Source organism: Bufo gargarizans, chromosome 4 (genome assembly GCF_014858855.1).
Source record: "Bufo gargarizans isolate SCDJY-AF-19 chromosome 4, ASM1485885v1, whole genome shotgun sequence".
Classification (NCBI taxonomy): Eukaryota; Metazoa; Chordata; class Amphibia; order Anura; family Bufonidae; genus Bufo; species Bufo gargarizans.
The window spans coordinates 303808044-303825429 of NC_058083.1; the positions used below are offsets into that span (position 1 = coordinate 303808044).

At 41.9% G+C, this 17386-nt stretch overlaps 1 protein-coding gene across 1 annotated transcript in view; it reads right to left on the reverse strand.

The window, feature by feature from the left end:
• The window catches only part of LOC122935391 (titin homolog), an 848771-nt gene that overhangs the window by 327686 nt on the left and 503699 nt on the right, over window positions 1–17386 (reverse strand). Inside the window, exons 48-49 of the mRNA XM_044291163.1 lie at window positions 8251–8325; window positions 4208–8134 (exon numbers count right to left, since the gene is read on the reverse strand). Coding sequence (XP_044147098.1) covers window positions 4208–8134; window positions 8251–8325 — 4002 coding nt within the window. The remainder of the gene's footprint in view (window positions 1–4207; window positions 8135–8250; window positions 8326–17386) is intronic.

Consider the following 17386-nt stretch of genomic DNA (forward strand, 5'->3'; position numbering starts at 1 on the left):
GGACTAGCGATCCCACCGGCCCGTTCACTATCTAGGGCTCATTTCAGGGAAAGCCAGGGTTTAGGCACGTGATCGCCGCACGGGTGAGGAACCCGTCTAGGGACGTCAGGGCAGTCAGGTGCCAGCCGCAAGGTGAGTTAGGGGTCACCACCTTTCCCTCTCCCTTAGGCAGGGCTTTCCCTGTTTTCCTCCCTGTGCGCGACACCGGTCATTACAGATGTCTTGGGGTTGACTTGAATGAAAGCCACAGCGGACCAGCACTCCTGTCTGCCCTGAACGCGCAGGTGGATCAGTGGCTGACTCCGCACCAACTGGAGATCTGTAAAGTGGTGTGTGACAATGGAAGCAATTTGTTGGAGGCATTGAATTTGGGCAAGTTGTCATATGTGCCGTGCATGGCACATGTGTTGAATCTCATCATACAACGCTTTGTGTCTAAGTACTCAGGCTTACAGGACGTCCTCAAGTAGGCCAGGAAGGTGTGTGGCCATTTCAGGCGTTCCTACATGGCCATGGCGCACTTTTCAGACATTCAGCGCCGAAACAACATGCCAGTGAGGCGCTTGATTTGCGACAGCCCGACACGTTGGAATTCAACACTCCTAATGTTCGACTGCCTGCTCCAACAAGAAAAAGCCGTCAACGAGTATTTGTATGACCGGGGTGCTAGGACAGCCTCTGCGGAGCTGGGAATTTTTTTGCCACGTTACTGGATGCTCATGCGCAATGCCTGTAGGCTCATGCGTCCTTTTGAGGAGGTGACAAACCTAGTCAGTCGCACCGAAGGCACCATCAGCGACCTCATCCCATTTGTTCAGGCTGTAGATGAGCGTGAAGAGGAAGAGTTGTGGTCACCATCACCACCAGAAACAGCCTTGTCATCATCGCTTTCCGGACCTGCGGCAACACTGCAAGAGGAGTATGAGGAAGGGGAGTCAGAGGAGGAATGTGGCTTTGAGGAGGACAAAGACCAACCACAGCAGGCATCCCAGGGTGCTCGTTGTTGTCACCTATCTGGGACCAGTGGTGTTGTACGTGGCTGGGGGGAAGCACAGACCATCAATGACATCAGTGAGGAGGAGGAACAGGAAATGAGTAGCTCAGCATCCAAACTTGTGCAAATGGGGTCTGTCATGCTGCCATGTCTGTTGAGGGATTCTCGTATAAAAAGGATGAAGGAGAACGACCTATCCTGGGTGGCCACACTACTAGACCCCCGGTATAAGCAGAAAGTGGCGGAAATGTTACCAAATTACTGAAAGTCAGAAAGGATGCAGCAGTTCAAAACCAAACTAAAAAATATGCTTTACACAGCTTATAAGGGGGATGTCACAGCACAACGGGAATCTAACTGGGGAAGAGGTGAAAGTAATCCTCCTCCTACCACGACCAAAGCAGCAATGACAGGACGCTTTACAGATGTGTTGTTGATGGAGGACATGCAGAGCTTTTCAGTCCTACACATCGCCACAGCCCTTCGGGATCCAGCCTTAGAGAACGACTCGACCGACAGGTAGCAGACTACCTCGCCTTAACTGCAGATATCGACACTCTGAGGAGCGATGAACCCCTTGACTACTGGGTGTGCAAACTTGACCTGTGGCCTGAGCTATCCCAGTTTGCGATAGAACTTCTGTCCTGCCCCGCTTCAGGTGTCCTGTCAGAAAGGACCTTCAGTGCAGCAGAAGGCATTGTCACTGACAAAAGAAGTCGCCTCAGTCAAAAAAGTGTTGATTACCTCACCTTCATTAAGATGAATGAGGCATTGATCCTGAAGGGACTGACAGTGGGGGATATGTTTGACTAAGAAAAGGCCTGATGACATGCCTTGGCCTCAAAATGGTCCCCACGCTGCTGTATTTAATGTCTGCATACCGGATGACTTTCGTGAATTCTCTGCCACCAACTAGGGTTCAAGCTGCAATATTTTAGTCACCTGTATGCCTGGAAGACATCAATTTTTCCGGCCGCTGCTACAGCAGTGGCTGCAACAATACCTAATTTTTCAGGCATGTATGCATGCCTAATTTTTCTGGCCTCTGGTGCTGAACTGTGGCTGCAAAAACAAAACAAAAAAAAAGGCACATATATGTGTCAATTCCCCTTTGTGATCGGTACCTTGTTGTGGTGAAGGGGCTTGCGTATCACAATTAAGCGATCATCACCTCTATGAGTGTGTTGGCAATGTTGCCACACCCCAGATGATAAGGCCGTTGCTTCATTATGATCAGACTAAAAGCGATCGGCTGGATAATTTTTCATAGAAAAAAACATTATTTTTCTTTTTTTTTTTTTTTTGTATGGGTTTTTAATACATAAAATAAAAAAATCATAATAAAGTCTCTTAATAGTTTATTAGAAATAGTGCAGACAATTTAAAAATTCCCCATCAATTCCAATACAAAGCAAGTACAGAGCTCAGAACTAAATTATTTCAGAATGTCGTAATGGTTCGTTAATTCGAAAATGGTTAATCAATTCGACACACGTCCCCGGATAGGGGATGTAACAGGGATTAAACTGATAGGAATAATACTAGTTAAGACACCACTCATATAGGGTCAGGGTGTCACAGCACATTGCTCCATGCACGTGCTGTGCCCCAATTTGGGAGTAAGAGGACCGACCAAGCTGCTTTTTCCATCTCCCGGTTCCTAAAATCAATTCAGTTTGGTATATCAGAGTTTGGTCTGTCACTGTGAAGGCAGTCGAAGGTACCCGGCCTAAATTTTTTTTCACAAAAGGCAATCCCTGATAGGGGACGTAACAGGGATTAAACTGTTGAGAAGAGAACTACAGAAAATACCACTCAAATCGGGTGTGACAGTAAATTGCACGGCGCAGACACAGCGACCGTGGATTCAAACAAAGGGGAGGGAGCCAGCGTTTTTTTTAACCATCTCCCCGTTCAAAAAATCAATTCAATAAATGGACCCCAGATTGGGGACGTAACAGGGATTAAACTGATGAGAATAGAACTACAGAAAATACCACTCATATCGGGTGTGACAGTAAATTGCACGGCGCAGACGCAGTGACCGTGTATTCAAACAAAGGGGAGGGAGCCAGCGTTTTTTTAACCATCTCCCCGTTCGAAAAATCAATTTAATTCACCTTTCGGGGACCCTTGGTGTTGTACGTGGCTAGGTGGAGGAAGAAACCTTCAATGACATCAACAGGACATGGCTAGCTTGGTATCCAACCTTGTGCAAATGGGCAGTTTGCGGTTGGGCAAATGGACTGTTTGCGGTTGTTTGCAGTGCATTAAAAGGGGAGTTTGGTCTGTCAATGTCTGTGAAGCGGGCGTAACCCTTACACTACCTGATCGATACAACATCATACCTGATCGTATACACACACTGGATGTTTTAAACCACGTTGTTCAAAAAAATTTAGGCTTGTTAGGTGATTTATGCCCTTTATGGATTAAAACCCAACTCTGCGTCAACTATGTAATTTTCCATGGGAGTTTTGCCATGGATCCCCTCCGGCATGCCACAGTCCAGGTGTTAGTCCCCTTGAAACAACTTTTCCATCACTACTGTGGCTAGAAAGAGTCCCTGTGGGTTTTAAAATTCGCCTGCCTATTGAAGTCAATGGCTTTTCGCCCAGAAAATTTTATGTTCGCGACATCTCTAGTACCAGGTGGAAGTTGCACTGTGTGTTGGGAGGCCTCTGAAGTTTAATAAACTCTAGCAGCCACCCAAGACAAGACACATTGTGGATCTTATCCAGCACACAGAGTGGTTCTGTCAGTTAAGTAAAACAGCTGATAGTGTCAACCGCTGTAGCAGTGATTAGCTGTAGAGGAGTCATTTGAATGAGATATCGCTAAATTAAATGAACACTATAAATAAATGCATTTGCTCAAAGATGCCATGTGGTGGCTCAATAAAGACCATACAGTGAAATTCAACTGATAAATACAGCCACACATTTTCATGTGTTTTCTTTAACACATAGTGGAGGGCTGGGTCAGGATAGTGCATTATATCTGTTTGTCTGACGTTTGCTACAACTGTACATTTCTTGAGCTCCATTGTATATTCTTGCTTTTTGTTGGCTTCAATTGTTTCCTCATGCTTTTTTCAATGAGATCTCTATAAAGCATGAGTAAACTATGAGTAAATTTCTATCTACAATATATCTTGCAAAATGTTTGGATAAAAATACATTTTGGGTACCGTCAAATAATGTATCGTGTTACCTGTCATATGTTTAATTGACAAGTCATGTTTTATTCTGGGTTCTACTTTGCCTTCATGTCTTTTCTTGTATTCTGCCGGCTCTTCATGCTTTATCTTGGGTTCTACTTTCCCTTCATACGTTTTCTTGTATTCTACTGGCTCTTCATGTTTTATCTTAAATTCTGACGGCTCTAAATCCTTTTTCCTGGGTTCTGCTAGCTCGTCATGCCTTTTATTGTATTCTGCTTGCTGTTCATGTTTTATCTTGGACTCTGATTGCTCTTCATGTTTTTTCTTGGGTTCTGCTGGCTCCTCGTGCTTTTTCTTGGGTTCAGCTGACTCTTTATGCTTTGCCTTGGATTCTGATGGCTCTACCTTATTTTTATTGGGTTCTGTTGGCTCTTCATGTTTTGTCTTGGATTCTAATGGCTCTAAATGCTTTTTCTTTGCTTCTGCTGGCTCTTCAAGCTTTTTCTTGGGTTCTTTTTGCTGTTCATGTTTTATCTTGAACTCTGATTGCTCTTCATGTTTTTTCTTGGGTTCTGTTGGCTCTTCATGTTTTGTCTTGGATTCTATTGGTTCTAAATGCTTTTTCTTTGGTTCTGATGGCTCTTTATGCTTTTTCCTGGGTTCCGCTGACTCTTTATGTTTTACCTTGGGTTCTGATTGCTCTACTTCCTTTTTCTTTTGTTCTGCTAGCTCTTCATGTTTTGTCTTGGATTCTATTGGTTCTAAATGCTTTTTCTTTGGTTCTGTTGTCTCTTCATGCTTTGTCTTGTGTTCCCCTGAATCTTTATGTTTTGCCTTGGATTCTGATGGCTCTACCTGTTTTTTATTGGGTTCCACTGGCTCTTTATGCCTTATCTTGGGTTCTACTGTTCCTTCATGCTTTTCCTTGGATTCTGCAGGCTCTTTATGTTTTGTCTTGGGTTCTGCTGGCTCTTCGTGTTTTTTATTGGGTTCTGTTGGCTCTTCATGTTTTGTCTTGGATTCTAATAGCTCTAAATGCTTTTTCTTGGGTTCTGCTGGCTCTTCAAGCTTTTTCTTGGGTTTTTCTAGCTGTTCATGTTTTATCTTGAACTCTGTTTGCTCTTCATGCTTTTTCTCAGGTTCTGCTGGCTCTTCATGTTTTGTCTTGGATTCTAATGGCTCTAAATGCTTTTTCTTGGGTTCTGCTGGCTCTTCAAGCTTTTTCTTGGGTTTTTCTAGCTTTTCATGTTTTATCTTGAACTCCGTTTCCTCTTCATGCTTTTTCTTGGGTTCTGCTGGCTCTTCATGTTTTGTCTTGGATTCTAATGGCTCTAAATGCTTTTTCTTGGGTTCTGCTGGCTCTTCAAGCTTTTTCTTGGGTTTTTCTAGCTGTTCATGTTTTATCTTGAACTCTGTTTGCTCTTCATGCTTTTTCTTGGGTTCTGCTGGCTCTTCATGTTTTGTCTTGGATTCTAATGGCTCTAAATGCTTTTTCTTGGGTTCTGCTGGCTCTTCAAGCTTTTTCTTGGGTTTTTCTAGCCTTTCATGTTTTATCTTGAACTCCGTTTCCTCTTCATGCTTTTTCTTGGGTTCTGCTGGCTCTTCATGTTTTGTCTTGGATTCTAACGGCTCTAAATGCTTTTTCTTGGGTTCTGCTGGCTCTTCATGCTTTTTCTTAAGTTCTTTTAGCTGTTCATGTTTTATCTTGAACTCTGATTGCTCTTCATATTTTTTATTGGGTTCTAATGGATCTAAATGCTTTTTCTTGGGTTCTGATGGCTCTTCATGCTTTTTCTTGGGATCTTTTAGCTGTTCATGTTTTATCTTGAACTCTGATTGCTCTTCATCTTTTTTCTTGGGTTCTGCTGGCTCTTTATGTTTTGTCTTGGATTCTAATGGTTCTAAATGCTTTTTCTTGGGTTCTGCTGGCTTTTCATGCTTTTTCTTGTGTTCTTTTAGCTGTTCATGTTTTATCTTGAACTCTGATTGATCTTCATGTTTTTTCTTGGGTACTGCTGGCTCTTCATGTTTTGTCTTGGATTCCAATGGCTCTAAATGCTTTTTCTTTGGTTCTGCTGGCACTTCAGGCTTTTTCTTGGATTCTTCTAGCTGTTCATGTTTTATCTTGATCTCTGATTGCTCTTCATGTTTTTTCTTGGGTTCTGCTGGCTCTTCATGTTTTATCTTGGATTCTAATGGCTCTAAATGCTTTTTCTTTGGTTCTGATGGCTCTTCATACTTTTTCCTGGGTTCCGCTGACTCTTTATGTTTTACCTTGGGTTCTGATTGCTCTACCTCCTTTTTCTTGGGTTCTGCTAGCTGTTCATGTTTTGTCTTGGATTCTGGTGGCTCTTTATAGCTTTTCTTAGGTTCTGTTGTCTCTTTATGCTTTTTCTTGGGTTCCGCAGAATCTTCCTGTTTTTTATTGGGTTCCACTGGCTCTTTGTGCCTTATCTTGGGTTCTACTGTTCCTTCATGATTTTCCTTGGATTCTGCAGGCTCTTTATGTTTTGTCTTAGATTCTGATGGCTTTAAATGCTTTTCCTTGGGTTCTGATGGCTCTACCTGCTTTTTCTTGGGTTCTGCTAACTGTTCATGTTTTATCTTGGACTCTGATTGCTCTTCATGTTTTTTCTTAGGTTCTGTTGTCTCTTCATGTTTTTTCTTGGGTTCTGCTGCCTCTTCATGCTTTTTCTTGGGTTCTGCTGACTCTTTATGCTTTGCCTTGGATTCTGATGACTCTCTCTGCTTTTCCTTGGCTTCTGCTGACTCATCATGTTTTTTCTTAAGTACTACTGGCGTGTCAAGCATTTTCTTTCGTTCCATGGACGCTTCATGTTTTATCTTGGATTCTGCTAGCTCTTTATGCAGTTTCATGTGTTCTACTAGATCTTCATGTTTTATTTTTGGTTCTGCTGGCACTTCATGTTTTGTCTTGGATTCTGATAGTTCTACATGCATTTTTATACATTCTGAAGGCTCCTCATTTTTGTTTATGGGTTCTACAGGCTCTTCCTGTTTTTGCTTGGGTCTTCCTGGCCCCTCCTGTTTTGCCTTTGTTATTGGTGTTTCTTCATGCTTTTTCTTTGATTCTAATGGATCCTCATGTTTTTTCTTGGGTGATGCTGGCTCTACATGTTTTTTCTTAGATTCTGATGTATCTACATGCGTTCTTTGGGGTTCTTCTGGCTTTTGATGCTTTTTATTAGGTTTTTCTGGCTCATCATGTTTTTTATTGAAATCTGATAGCTCCACATGCTTTTTCTTGGATTCTGCTGGCTTTTCCGGTTTTGTCTTGGACACTGCTTGCTCCACCTGCTTTTTCTTGGGATCTGTTAATTCTCCATATTTTTCCTTTGGTTGTGCTGGCTCTAAATGTGTTTTATACTTTTGTTTTGGTTCAGCTGGCTTTTCTTGTTTTTTTGTTGAATCTGATGGTTCTACATGCTCCTCTGGTTTCTCTTGTGTCTTTTTCCGTTCTGTGGACTGTTCTTGTCTTTTCTTGGGTTCTGCTGGTTCTTTGTGCTTTTTTTTGGGATCTGTGGGCTCAAAATTCTTTATCTTTGGTTCTGGCTCATCATGTTTTTTCATGATATCTGTTGGCTCTACATGCTGTTTTAATGATTCTGATTGCTCCTTGTGCTTTTTCTTCAGTTCTGCTGACCTTTCTTCTGTTTTCCTGGTTTCCGCAGGCTTCTTGTGCTGTTTCTCAGGTTTTTCAGGCTCTGTATGCCTTTTTATAAGTTCTGCTGCCAGTGTTTTATTTGGTTCAACATGCTTTTTATTGGGTCCTGTTGGTTCATCCTGTTTTTTCTTAGAATCTACTGACTCAGAATGCTTTTTCTTGGGTTGTGCTGATTCTTTATTTTTTTCCTTGGATTCTGAAGTCTTTGTATGCTTCTTCTTGGGTTCTGCTTGCTTTTTTTGTTTTTTCCTGGACTCCCCTGCATGTTCTGTTTTATGGTCTAGTGATGTTTCTACAAAGCAAATATACTTTTTTTGTTATTTCATTTTGGTAAACAATTGCATAAAAAGTATTTTAGGCCATATCTATGGTTATATAGTGCTGGCATATCTTAGTGATGTTAATTACCTTTCTTAGGTTCCACTGGCAATTCTTGTTTTTTCTTAGGTTTAGCAGGCTCTTCCTGTTTTTTTGGTGTGCTTTCTACAAAGTAATAATAAATAAATTTGAATCTAGCATGCTTCCTATGCTCCTTTCTATGTATTCTTATAAGGCACTATACCTTGTAAGTACAAGGTACTCTACTAACATTAGTATTGTTTGAGACAATAATATTTTTAATTGCAGAGATGTTTAGACAACTGGGGCATTTTTGCATATGAAAAACCTACTTAAAGTGTGTTTTTCTTGACTTTTGATGAACACTGACGTCAATGAGAACTGATTGGTCAAGGGCTGTAAAAAATTGATCATTCATGCAATCCCATATACAAATGTTTAGAATTCTATCAGGATTTATGCATGAACATGGTAGAGATGAGTGAATACATTCTAAATTGATTGCATTCTTTACAAATTTCAGAAAATTTGATTGCCAAATAAAGTGATGCTGATTCATTTTGTACATTGCCCAAAATTAAACCCTCCATTTTACTATGACAATGAGAGGTAAACAGGGCAGGGAGGGTAAAACATGGAGGATTATATGACCCTAGGTGGGAGGAGGGTTTACCCACAGACACTTTAATTGACTCACATACAGTCTGTGAGTCAATCAGGGTCAATATTTTGTCAGACCTTTCAGCTGTGTGAGATGATGTGTATGCCACGGAAGACACCAATTACAGACATAGACTAGCCATATTTGCAGAGATCGTTTAGGGATATATTTATTTAGGTAGATTAAATTAATAGGTAGAAAAATCACAGTTTTAATTCAACACACTGTACTGTGTTAGCATAACACCCAAGCAGGCAAAATTGTCCTGTGCAAGTGTCCAAAACATTGCCAATGTCAAAATAAATCAGGTACATGGATCCGTGAGGATATCCCTACATCTCTAGCTAATGACAATGAATAGATCTGCAATTGCTGACAGTGGCTATATACCACCAGTCCAGTGATATAACTTTTTCTGTCTTTATGTTAATTGTGTTCCATACTGTAATGCAGTTGCTGCTGCCACAGCTGCTACTTTCACTAGTGTCACTATGAGTACACTTAACCTGTTACGGACAGAGGGCGTACCTGTACGCCCTGATGTCCCAGTACTTAAGGACACAGGGCATACAGGTACGTCCTGTGTATATCCGATCACCACCGCGTGGGGGGCGGTGGTCGGAACAGCGTGCCTGCTGAAATCATTCAGCAGGCGCTCTGGGACAATGCCGAGGGGGGTCCTGTAACCCCCCATATCGGCGATCGCAGCAAACCGCAGGTCAATTCAGACGTGCGGTTTGCTGAGTTTCCAGGTTATTCGGGACTCTGGTGACCCGATAACCCGGAATAGGATGGCGATTGGTGGTGTGATAATAGAGGTGACATCACCTCTCAGGATCACTTGCTATTGGCTGCAGGGCAGGCAAAGGGATTGACTTCCTGCAGCTCTTCTGTCCTCCTCCTTTCTGCGTCCGGACCCGTGGAGAAAGGAGCCTGTCGTCCAGCTCCGGAGCCCAGCACCCTCAGCACCCCCACTAAGCCACCACAGTGCCATCTTGCACTAAAAAGGTACATAGGGACAGGTTAGGGAGAGCTTAGATAGGTAGGGATAGTCAGGGAAATTTTAGGGGGAAAAAAAAAGTTTTATTTTTGCATCATCCTGATCGGGTGTCTGGGGTCCACAGCACACTCAGCTATGTGACCCTAGAGCCCCCCAGGGGTGCTGCAGCTTGCCCCTCCACACACATTTTTTTTCTGCGTGCCCTGACTGTGGCCGGCACTGTTAGCGTCCGGCCACTGTTAGCGATGACCGCTGATCAGCGAGTTTCTTTTTTTTGGGGGGCTTTTCCTATTTAGTTTTTTTTTTTTTTCCTGTTAGGTTTAGGGTAAGTACGCGAACACCCGTGCCCCCACACACAAACACACTAAATAAAGTTTTCCACACACGCACACACACATACACACATTCCCCTATGGCTCACCAGATGTTCTCGGCCGAGGAGGCATACTCACTGCTTGCCTCCGACTCCGAGAGCCCCAGTGAAGATGAGGATGACCCCACTTTCCTCTTGTCATCCGCGTCCTCATCATCATCTAGAGATGATGCGACCCCAAGGCGGAGGATATGCTGACAGGCGGAGCCAGGGGACCCCCATGCTAGGGACCCTGTGGCCCACACTAGAATAAGCAGTCCTGGGGCTCATACTAGTTTTCCGGACCACCAGATAAGTCCACCTGAGCACCCTACTGGTGAACTTGTCTGGTGTACCCCAGAGGATTTTGAGCTTGTGATTCCTGACTTTGTTAGCCAACCAGGAATCCAGATTCTCACAGTGGGCTTTACTGACTATGACTATTTTAGTTTTTTTACTCAGTGACCACTTGGTGAATCTGATGGTGGAGCAAAAAAACTTGTTCACCCAACAGTTCATTGTTTAACACCCGGGCACCTTTTTGGCTAGGCCCGGTGGCTGGACTCCGATGAGTGCAGCTGAGATGAGGACGTTTTGGGGTCTCGTGTTGCACATGGGCCTAGTAAAAAAAAAAAACAGTGTCAGGCAGTACTGGAGTGGGGACGTCCTCTACTCTACTGTATGGCCATGACACATTCCCGTTTTGAGGCCATCCGGAAATGCCTGCAAGGAGATCCTGCCTATAACCGCATATACAAAATCAGGCCGGTCATCGATCACTTTGGGGCCAAATTTTTGGAGGCCAGGAAGGGAGGTCGCTGATGGTGAGTCTCTCATTGCTTTTAAGGGGAGACTCATTTTCCGCCAGTATGTTCCCTCTAAGCGGGTGAGGTATGGCGCGGAGCTGTACAAACTTTATGAGAGTACCTCACGGTACACTTACAAGTTTCATGCGTACGAGGGGCGAGATTCCCATATTGAACCCCCAGAATGTCCCCCCAATCTGGGTGATAGCGGGAAACTTGAGTGGGACCTTATGTACCCACTGCTAGATAAGGGTTACCACCTGTGCGTGGATAACTTTTATACTAGTATCCCTTTATTCCAGTCCCTTGCCGCAAGATCCAAGTCCGCTTGTGGGATCGTGCAGAAAAATCTAAGCGGCCTCCCTACCCACCCCCTCCAGGTACCTATCCCCATGGGTGAGCACCGTGCCCTTACCAGTGGAAACCTGTTTCTGGTCGGATATAAGGACAAGAGGGATGTCCTTACACTGTCCACAATTCACGGTAATGGCATCAACCCTGTCCCTGTGCGAGGTACCGCGGCAACGGTCTTCAATCCTGGTTGTACCGTCAACTACAATCGGTATATGGGAGGAGTTGATCTCTTTAATCAAGTACTCAAGCCATATAACGCCATGCACAAAACCCGGGCATGGTACAAAAAAGTTGCAGTGAACTTGGTACAGGTTGCCTTGTACAACTCTTTTGTCCTGTCCCGGAGTGCTGGCAACACAGGGAAATTCCTCCAGTTGAGGCAGTCCTCAAGGCCTTGATCTTTTCTGACCAGGAAAGAGCAGGCCGGAGTACTTCGGGAACTGGAGGCGCCCGAATCATCCCTGGCCAACACTTTCCAGGTGTGGTCCCCCATACTGGAAAAAAAGGACGGACCCAAAAAAGTGCAGAGTGTGTCACAGGAGGGGGATACAGAAGGACACCACCACTCAGTGTAACACGTGCCCTGATAATTCAGGCCTCTGCATTGACGGTTGCTTCAGGGAGTACCACACTTCCATGGAGTACTACATTTATAATCTTCTTCTCCAATTTAAAATTCTATTTAGCCACTGATAATCGCCCAGAAAAAAATAACAAAAAAACAAACTATGGTTCTCAGACTTGAGACACTAAAACAATTTTTATTTTCAAAAATGATATTATTTTGTAAAACTAAAAAAAAAAAAAAAGTATACATATTAGGTATTGCCGAATCTGCTCTATAAAAATACCCCATGACCTAACCCCTCAGATAAACACGGTCAAAAAATAAAAATAAAAACTGCCAGAACAGCAATTTTTTGGGCAAATTTTCCATTTTAGTCAATTTTTTCCAGTAACAAAGCAAGGGTTAACAGCCAAACAAAACTAAATATTTATTGCCCTGATTCTTTAGTTTATAGAAACACCCTATATGTGGTTGTAAACTGCTGTATGGCCAAACGGCAGGGCACAGAAGGAAAGGAACACCATATGGTTTCTGGAAGGCAGATTTTGCTGGACTGGTTTATTTATACCATGTCCCCTGATTCACCTCTAGAGTATAAACTCCATAAAAGTGACCCCATCTAAGAAACTACTCCCCTCAAGGTATTCAAAACTGATTTTATAAACTTTTTTAACCCTTCAGAGTTTAAATTTTTTGCAACATTGTCTCACAAAAATGTAATATAGAGCAAACGAAAATCATATGTACCCTAAAAATAGTCCCAAAAAAACTGCCACCTTATCCCGTAGTTTCCAAAATGGGGTCACTTTTATGGAGTTTCTACTCTAGGGGTGCATCAGGGGGGCTTCAAATGGGACATGGTGTAAATAAACCAGTCCAGCAAAATCTGCCTTCCAAAAACCACATGCCGCTCCTTTCCTACTACGCTGTGCCACGTGCCTGTACAGTAGTTTATGACCACATATGGGGTGTTTCTATAAACTACAGAATCAGGGAAATAAATGTTGAGTTTTGTTTGGCTGTTAACCCTTCCTTTGTTACTAGAAAACATGGATTAAAATGTAAAATTTTCCAAATAATCTAAATTCAGAATTTTTATCTCCATTTGCCATTAACTCTTGTGGAACACCTAAAGGGTTAACAAAGTTTGTAAAATCAGTTTTTAATACCTTGAGGTGTGTAGTTTCTAGAATATGGTCATTTTTGGGTGGTTTCTATTATGTAAGCCTCAAAAAGTGACTTCACACCTGAACTGGTTCTTAAAAAGATTTGCTTCTAAACATTTAAGCTATGTAACATCCCCAAAAAATAAAGTGGCATTCCCAAAATGAACCAATCATGAAGTAGACATATGGGGAATGTAAAGTAATAACTATTTTTGGAGGTAGTACTATGTATTATAGAAGTAGAGAAATTGAAACTTGGAAATTTGCAAATTGGTAAATTAGGTATTTTTTATAAATAAAAATGAATTTTTTGACTATATTTTACCAGTGTCATGAAGTACAATATGTGATGAAAAAACTTTCTCAGAATGGCCTTGATAAGTAAAAGCGTTTTAAAGTTATTCACACATAAAGTGACACTGGACAGATTTGCAAAAAATGGCCTGGTCCTTAAGGTGAAAATGAGCCCGGTCCATAAGGGGTTAAACAATGGCATATCTTCTACCTTGTCTGTGAGATTCTGCAGTGCACGGCTCCTAAAAAAACTGAGAATTTTTCAGATATTCAGAGCAACCAGCTGCTTTCTCCAATGCTACCGTGCGTGTGTAAACACCATCAGGCGTTTGCCTCCAATAAGGGACAATTCATAGAATTGTTTTTAATATTAATAAAGCAAAACAAATGCGTTTACACAATGTGTTTTTTTAAACAGACTGTTAGCACCATCAGCCATGCATTTACTCATTGCTATATATTGTTAATGTCACTAACAGCTGTCATTGTTGTAGTGCTGAATGAACTTGTGTTTTCAAGTTTGCAGTACAAGTTTCGGATTATCTAAGAATTCTGTTATGGATTCTGCTACTACAGACCATAAGATGAAAACACACATGTTCGCTCAACACTAGTCATTGGTTTAAGAGCTTAAAAGGAGGGGGATGGAGTAGAGAGAGATAAAAAAAAAAAAAAAAAAAAAAAAAAAAAGAGCGAAGACAGGAGAGTCTTAGGTCCTAGAAGACCTCAGAGTGTCATATAACAATTTTAAGTGTGGCCTCAGGCAGTCTGTGTGGCTAGATTTTTGTCATGATTTATGCCAGAATACTGGAATAAATGATGATAAAGGTTTCCATAAATTCCTAAACACCCCCCCATGCTACTCCCTCTTTTTGGAAAATGCAGAGGACAGCATATAAATAACATTTTCACCTAGATTTAGGTGCAATGATGTTTATTAAGTTGCAAACACTGTGTTTGAAATTTCTACATGGTTAACTTGCTGTCGGGGATCATATATCTCTACCATATTTTTTTGGCTGACAGCTTGCAGGAAAGGTTACATGCACATGACAGTGAAAAATGGCTATAATGCCTTGTACTGCAACTGCATTTACTACTGTTTAGCTTGTAACTAAACTCCTGTGTTGTACAGAGCATAATGTGGTGTGAAGTTTAAGGACTGCTTTTGAAAGTTATGCCACAGTTGAAATAGAACTATTTGCTCGATTGCAATATCTATGTTGTTTGGGAGAACCCATCCTAAATTCTCCTTTCACAGCATGAATATATAAAAAAAAAAACATACACACAAGGGAAATTTATTGCAGCCAGAACATTTAATCTTACATAGTAACATATTTTGTGTGTTTGAGAAAAGGAATGCGTTCCATCTATTTCAGAATATTATCCTGCAAAGTTGATCCAGATAAGAGTATAGGGCCAAATACAAAAGAGGGATAGCTTTATGTGGCATGTGACAGGGGTCTACAATAATAATTCTGGCAAGCGCCAATACCATTGGGTTAACAAGTCAACTTGACACATTGTGACACATTAACCTGACAGAGGTACTCAATACTAGCTTTAAGCTTTAGAAGCTTTGCACATTGTTAAACTAAGTCTACTTTTACATCTCTGGATTGAATTCCAGCAGGCTGTTCCAGTGGATAATAGCTACCGGAATTCTCCAGATCTGGCATTGCTGGGGGCAGACGGAATTTCCGCTGGCGCCATTAGGTATCATGGGGTCCAGCGGAGATCCATGATCCATACGCATTCCTTTAATGCCTGCTAAATTTGTACTTCTGTTTAGCAGGTAGGCATAACAGCTATATGAGCATTAGTTGTCCGATCCTGGCTCGACTGCAGCCTGAGGTCAAACACCGGCGGTATAACTGTTGGATCCAAAGGTAATCTTTTTTTGCAGTAAGGCTACTTTCCCTTTCTGCTATTGAGATTTGTCAAAGGATCTCAATACCGGAGGAGAACCTTTCAGTTTTGTCCCCATTTATTGTCAATGGGGACAAAATTGAATGGAACAAAAATTGGGGACAAAATTGAATGCATAACTGATGCAGCCGGTTGTATCATCCTAACTGAAGCATTTTTACGGATCCAGAAAAAAACGCAGATGTGAAAATGACCGAAGGGTTACTTTCCATTATTCTGATCCATCAGAAGGCCAAAAATATGTTTTTAAAAACGGATCTGTTATTTTGAGCATCAGTTATGATCAGTTTGTATCAATTTGTGTCACTTCCATCAGAGATCAATTATTTATGAAGGGAGAAAATGTACTGCATGTTTAAAAAGGCACTGAACCTTTGCATGTTATTCTTTTTCATATTAGAAAGCTTAAAAAAATTGTCCCTTATTGGGGCAGATGGTGTTTAAACACACACAGTGTTATGGGAAAAAATAATAATCTTGTTAGGACCAAGCATCAAAATATTATGCCTCAGTGGGGGAGATCACTGTCCCTGTTTATAGTCACGCAAACAAGTTTTTGTCAGAAGAAAGTGTGGCTTGTTCTCCAAAAAAATGTGTTAGTAGGTGCAGAATGCCTAACTGTATTTATACATACACAAGTGTTTATTATCAGAAGAAAGAATGACTTGTTTTGAATGAGTAAGGGAAAATTTTCCCTTTTAACCCCTTAGGCCGAATGCACACAGCCATGTTCCGCGGCTGAGAGCGGTCCGTGGTATGCCGGGCTGGATTCCTGTTCAGAGCAGGAGTGCACGGCGTCATTGGTTGCTATGACGCCGTGCGCTTCATGCCGCCGCTACACTACAGTAATACATTATATGAGTGTATTAATGTAGTGCGCTCCTGCTCTGAACAGAAATCCAGCCCGGCATACCACAAACCGCTCCTGGCCGCGGAACACGGCCGTATGCATGAGGCCTTAAGGACACGGCCATATTTCACCTTAAAGGGAACCTGTCATGTGGATATTTGATTATAATCTAACTAATTATATACAATCATTAACTACTAAAAAGTACCTTAGATGTATTCACTTACTGGTGTGACAGATAGTTACCTCATAATATACACACAAAGATGCCACATGCCGCATGCTAATGAGCTAATTTGAGTCCAGCGTGATTTCATTGAGTCCAGAGTATATTTAATTCAGAGCTATAGCCACTCCCCTGCCCACCTGCTGCTGATTCATATGGAAAATAACTGTCATTCAGCAGCAGGTGGGAGGGGAGAGTCAGGAGCTCATGAATATTCAGGACTCATCATTATCAGCTGGAGCTTTTCAATACAAGATGTTGGCAGATTGACCCAACATTTTGCTAAGAGAATCAGTCACTTATTTATGTTGCCCTTAGTTAGGACACCATAAAACTGGTGACAGGTACCCTTTAAGGACCAGGCCATTTTTTGCAAATCTGACCAGTGTCATTTTATGTGTGAATAACTTTAAAATGCTTTTACTTATCCAGGCCATTCTGAGATTGTTTTTTCATCACATATTGTACTTCATGACACTGGTAAAATGAAGTGAAAAAAAATATTTTTTATTTATAGAAAAATACCAAATTTACCAAAAATATGGAAAAATTAGCAAATTTACAAGTTTCAATTTCTCTACTTCTATAATACATAGTAATTACAGTTGAGCGAACACCTGGATGTTCGGGTTCGAGAAGTTCGGCCGAACTTCCCGGAAATGTTCGGGTTCGGGATCCGAACCCGACCCGAACTTCGTCCCGAACCCGAACCCCATTGAAGTCAATGGGGACCCGAACTTTTCGGCACTAAAAAGGCTGTAAAACAGCCCAGGAAAGGGCTAGAGGGCTGCAAAAGGCAGCAACATGTAGGTAAATCCCCTGCAAACAAATGTGGATAGGGAAATGAATAACAATAAAAATAAAATAAATAAAAAGAATCAGGCTTCACGTCACCCACCACTGTAACAGTCCATTGTCAGTTACTTAATCCCAGGCACCCAGGCAGAGGAGAGAGGTCCTGTAACAGAGAATCTGGCTTCATGTCAGCAGAGAATC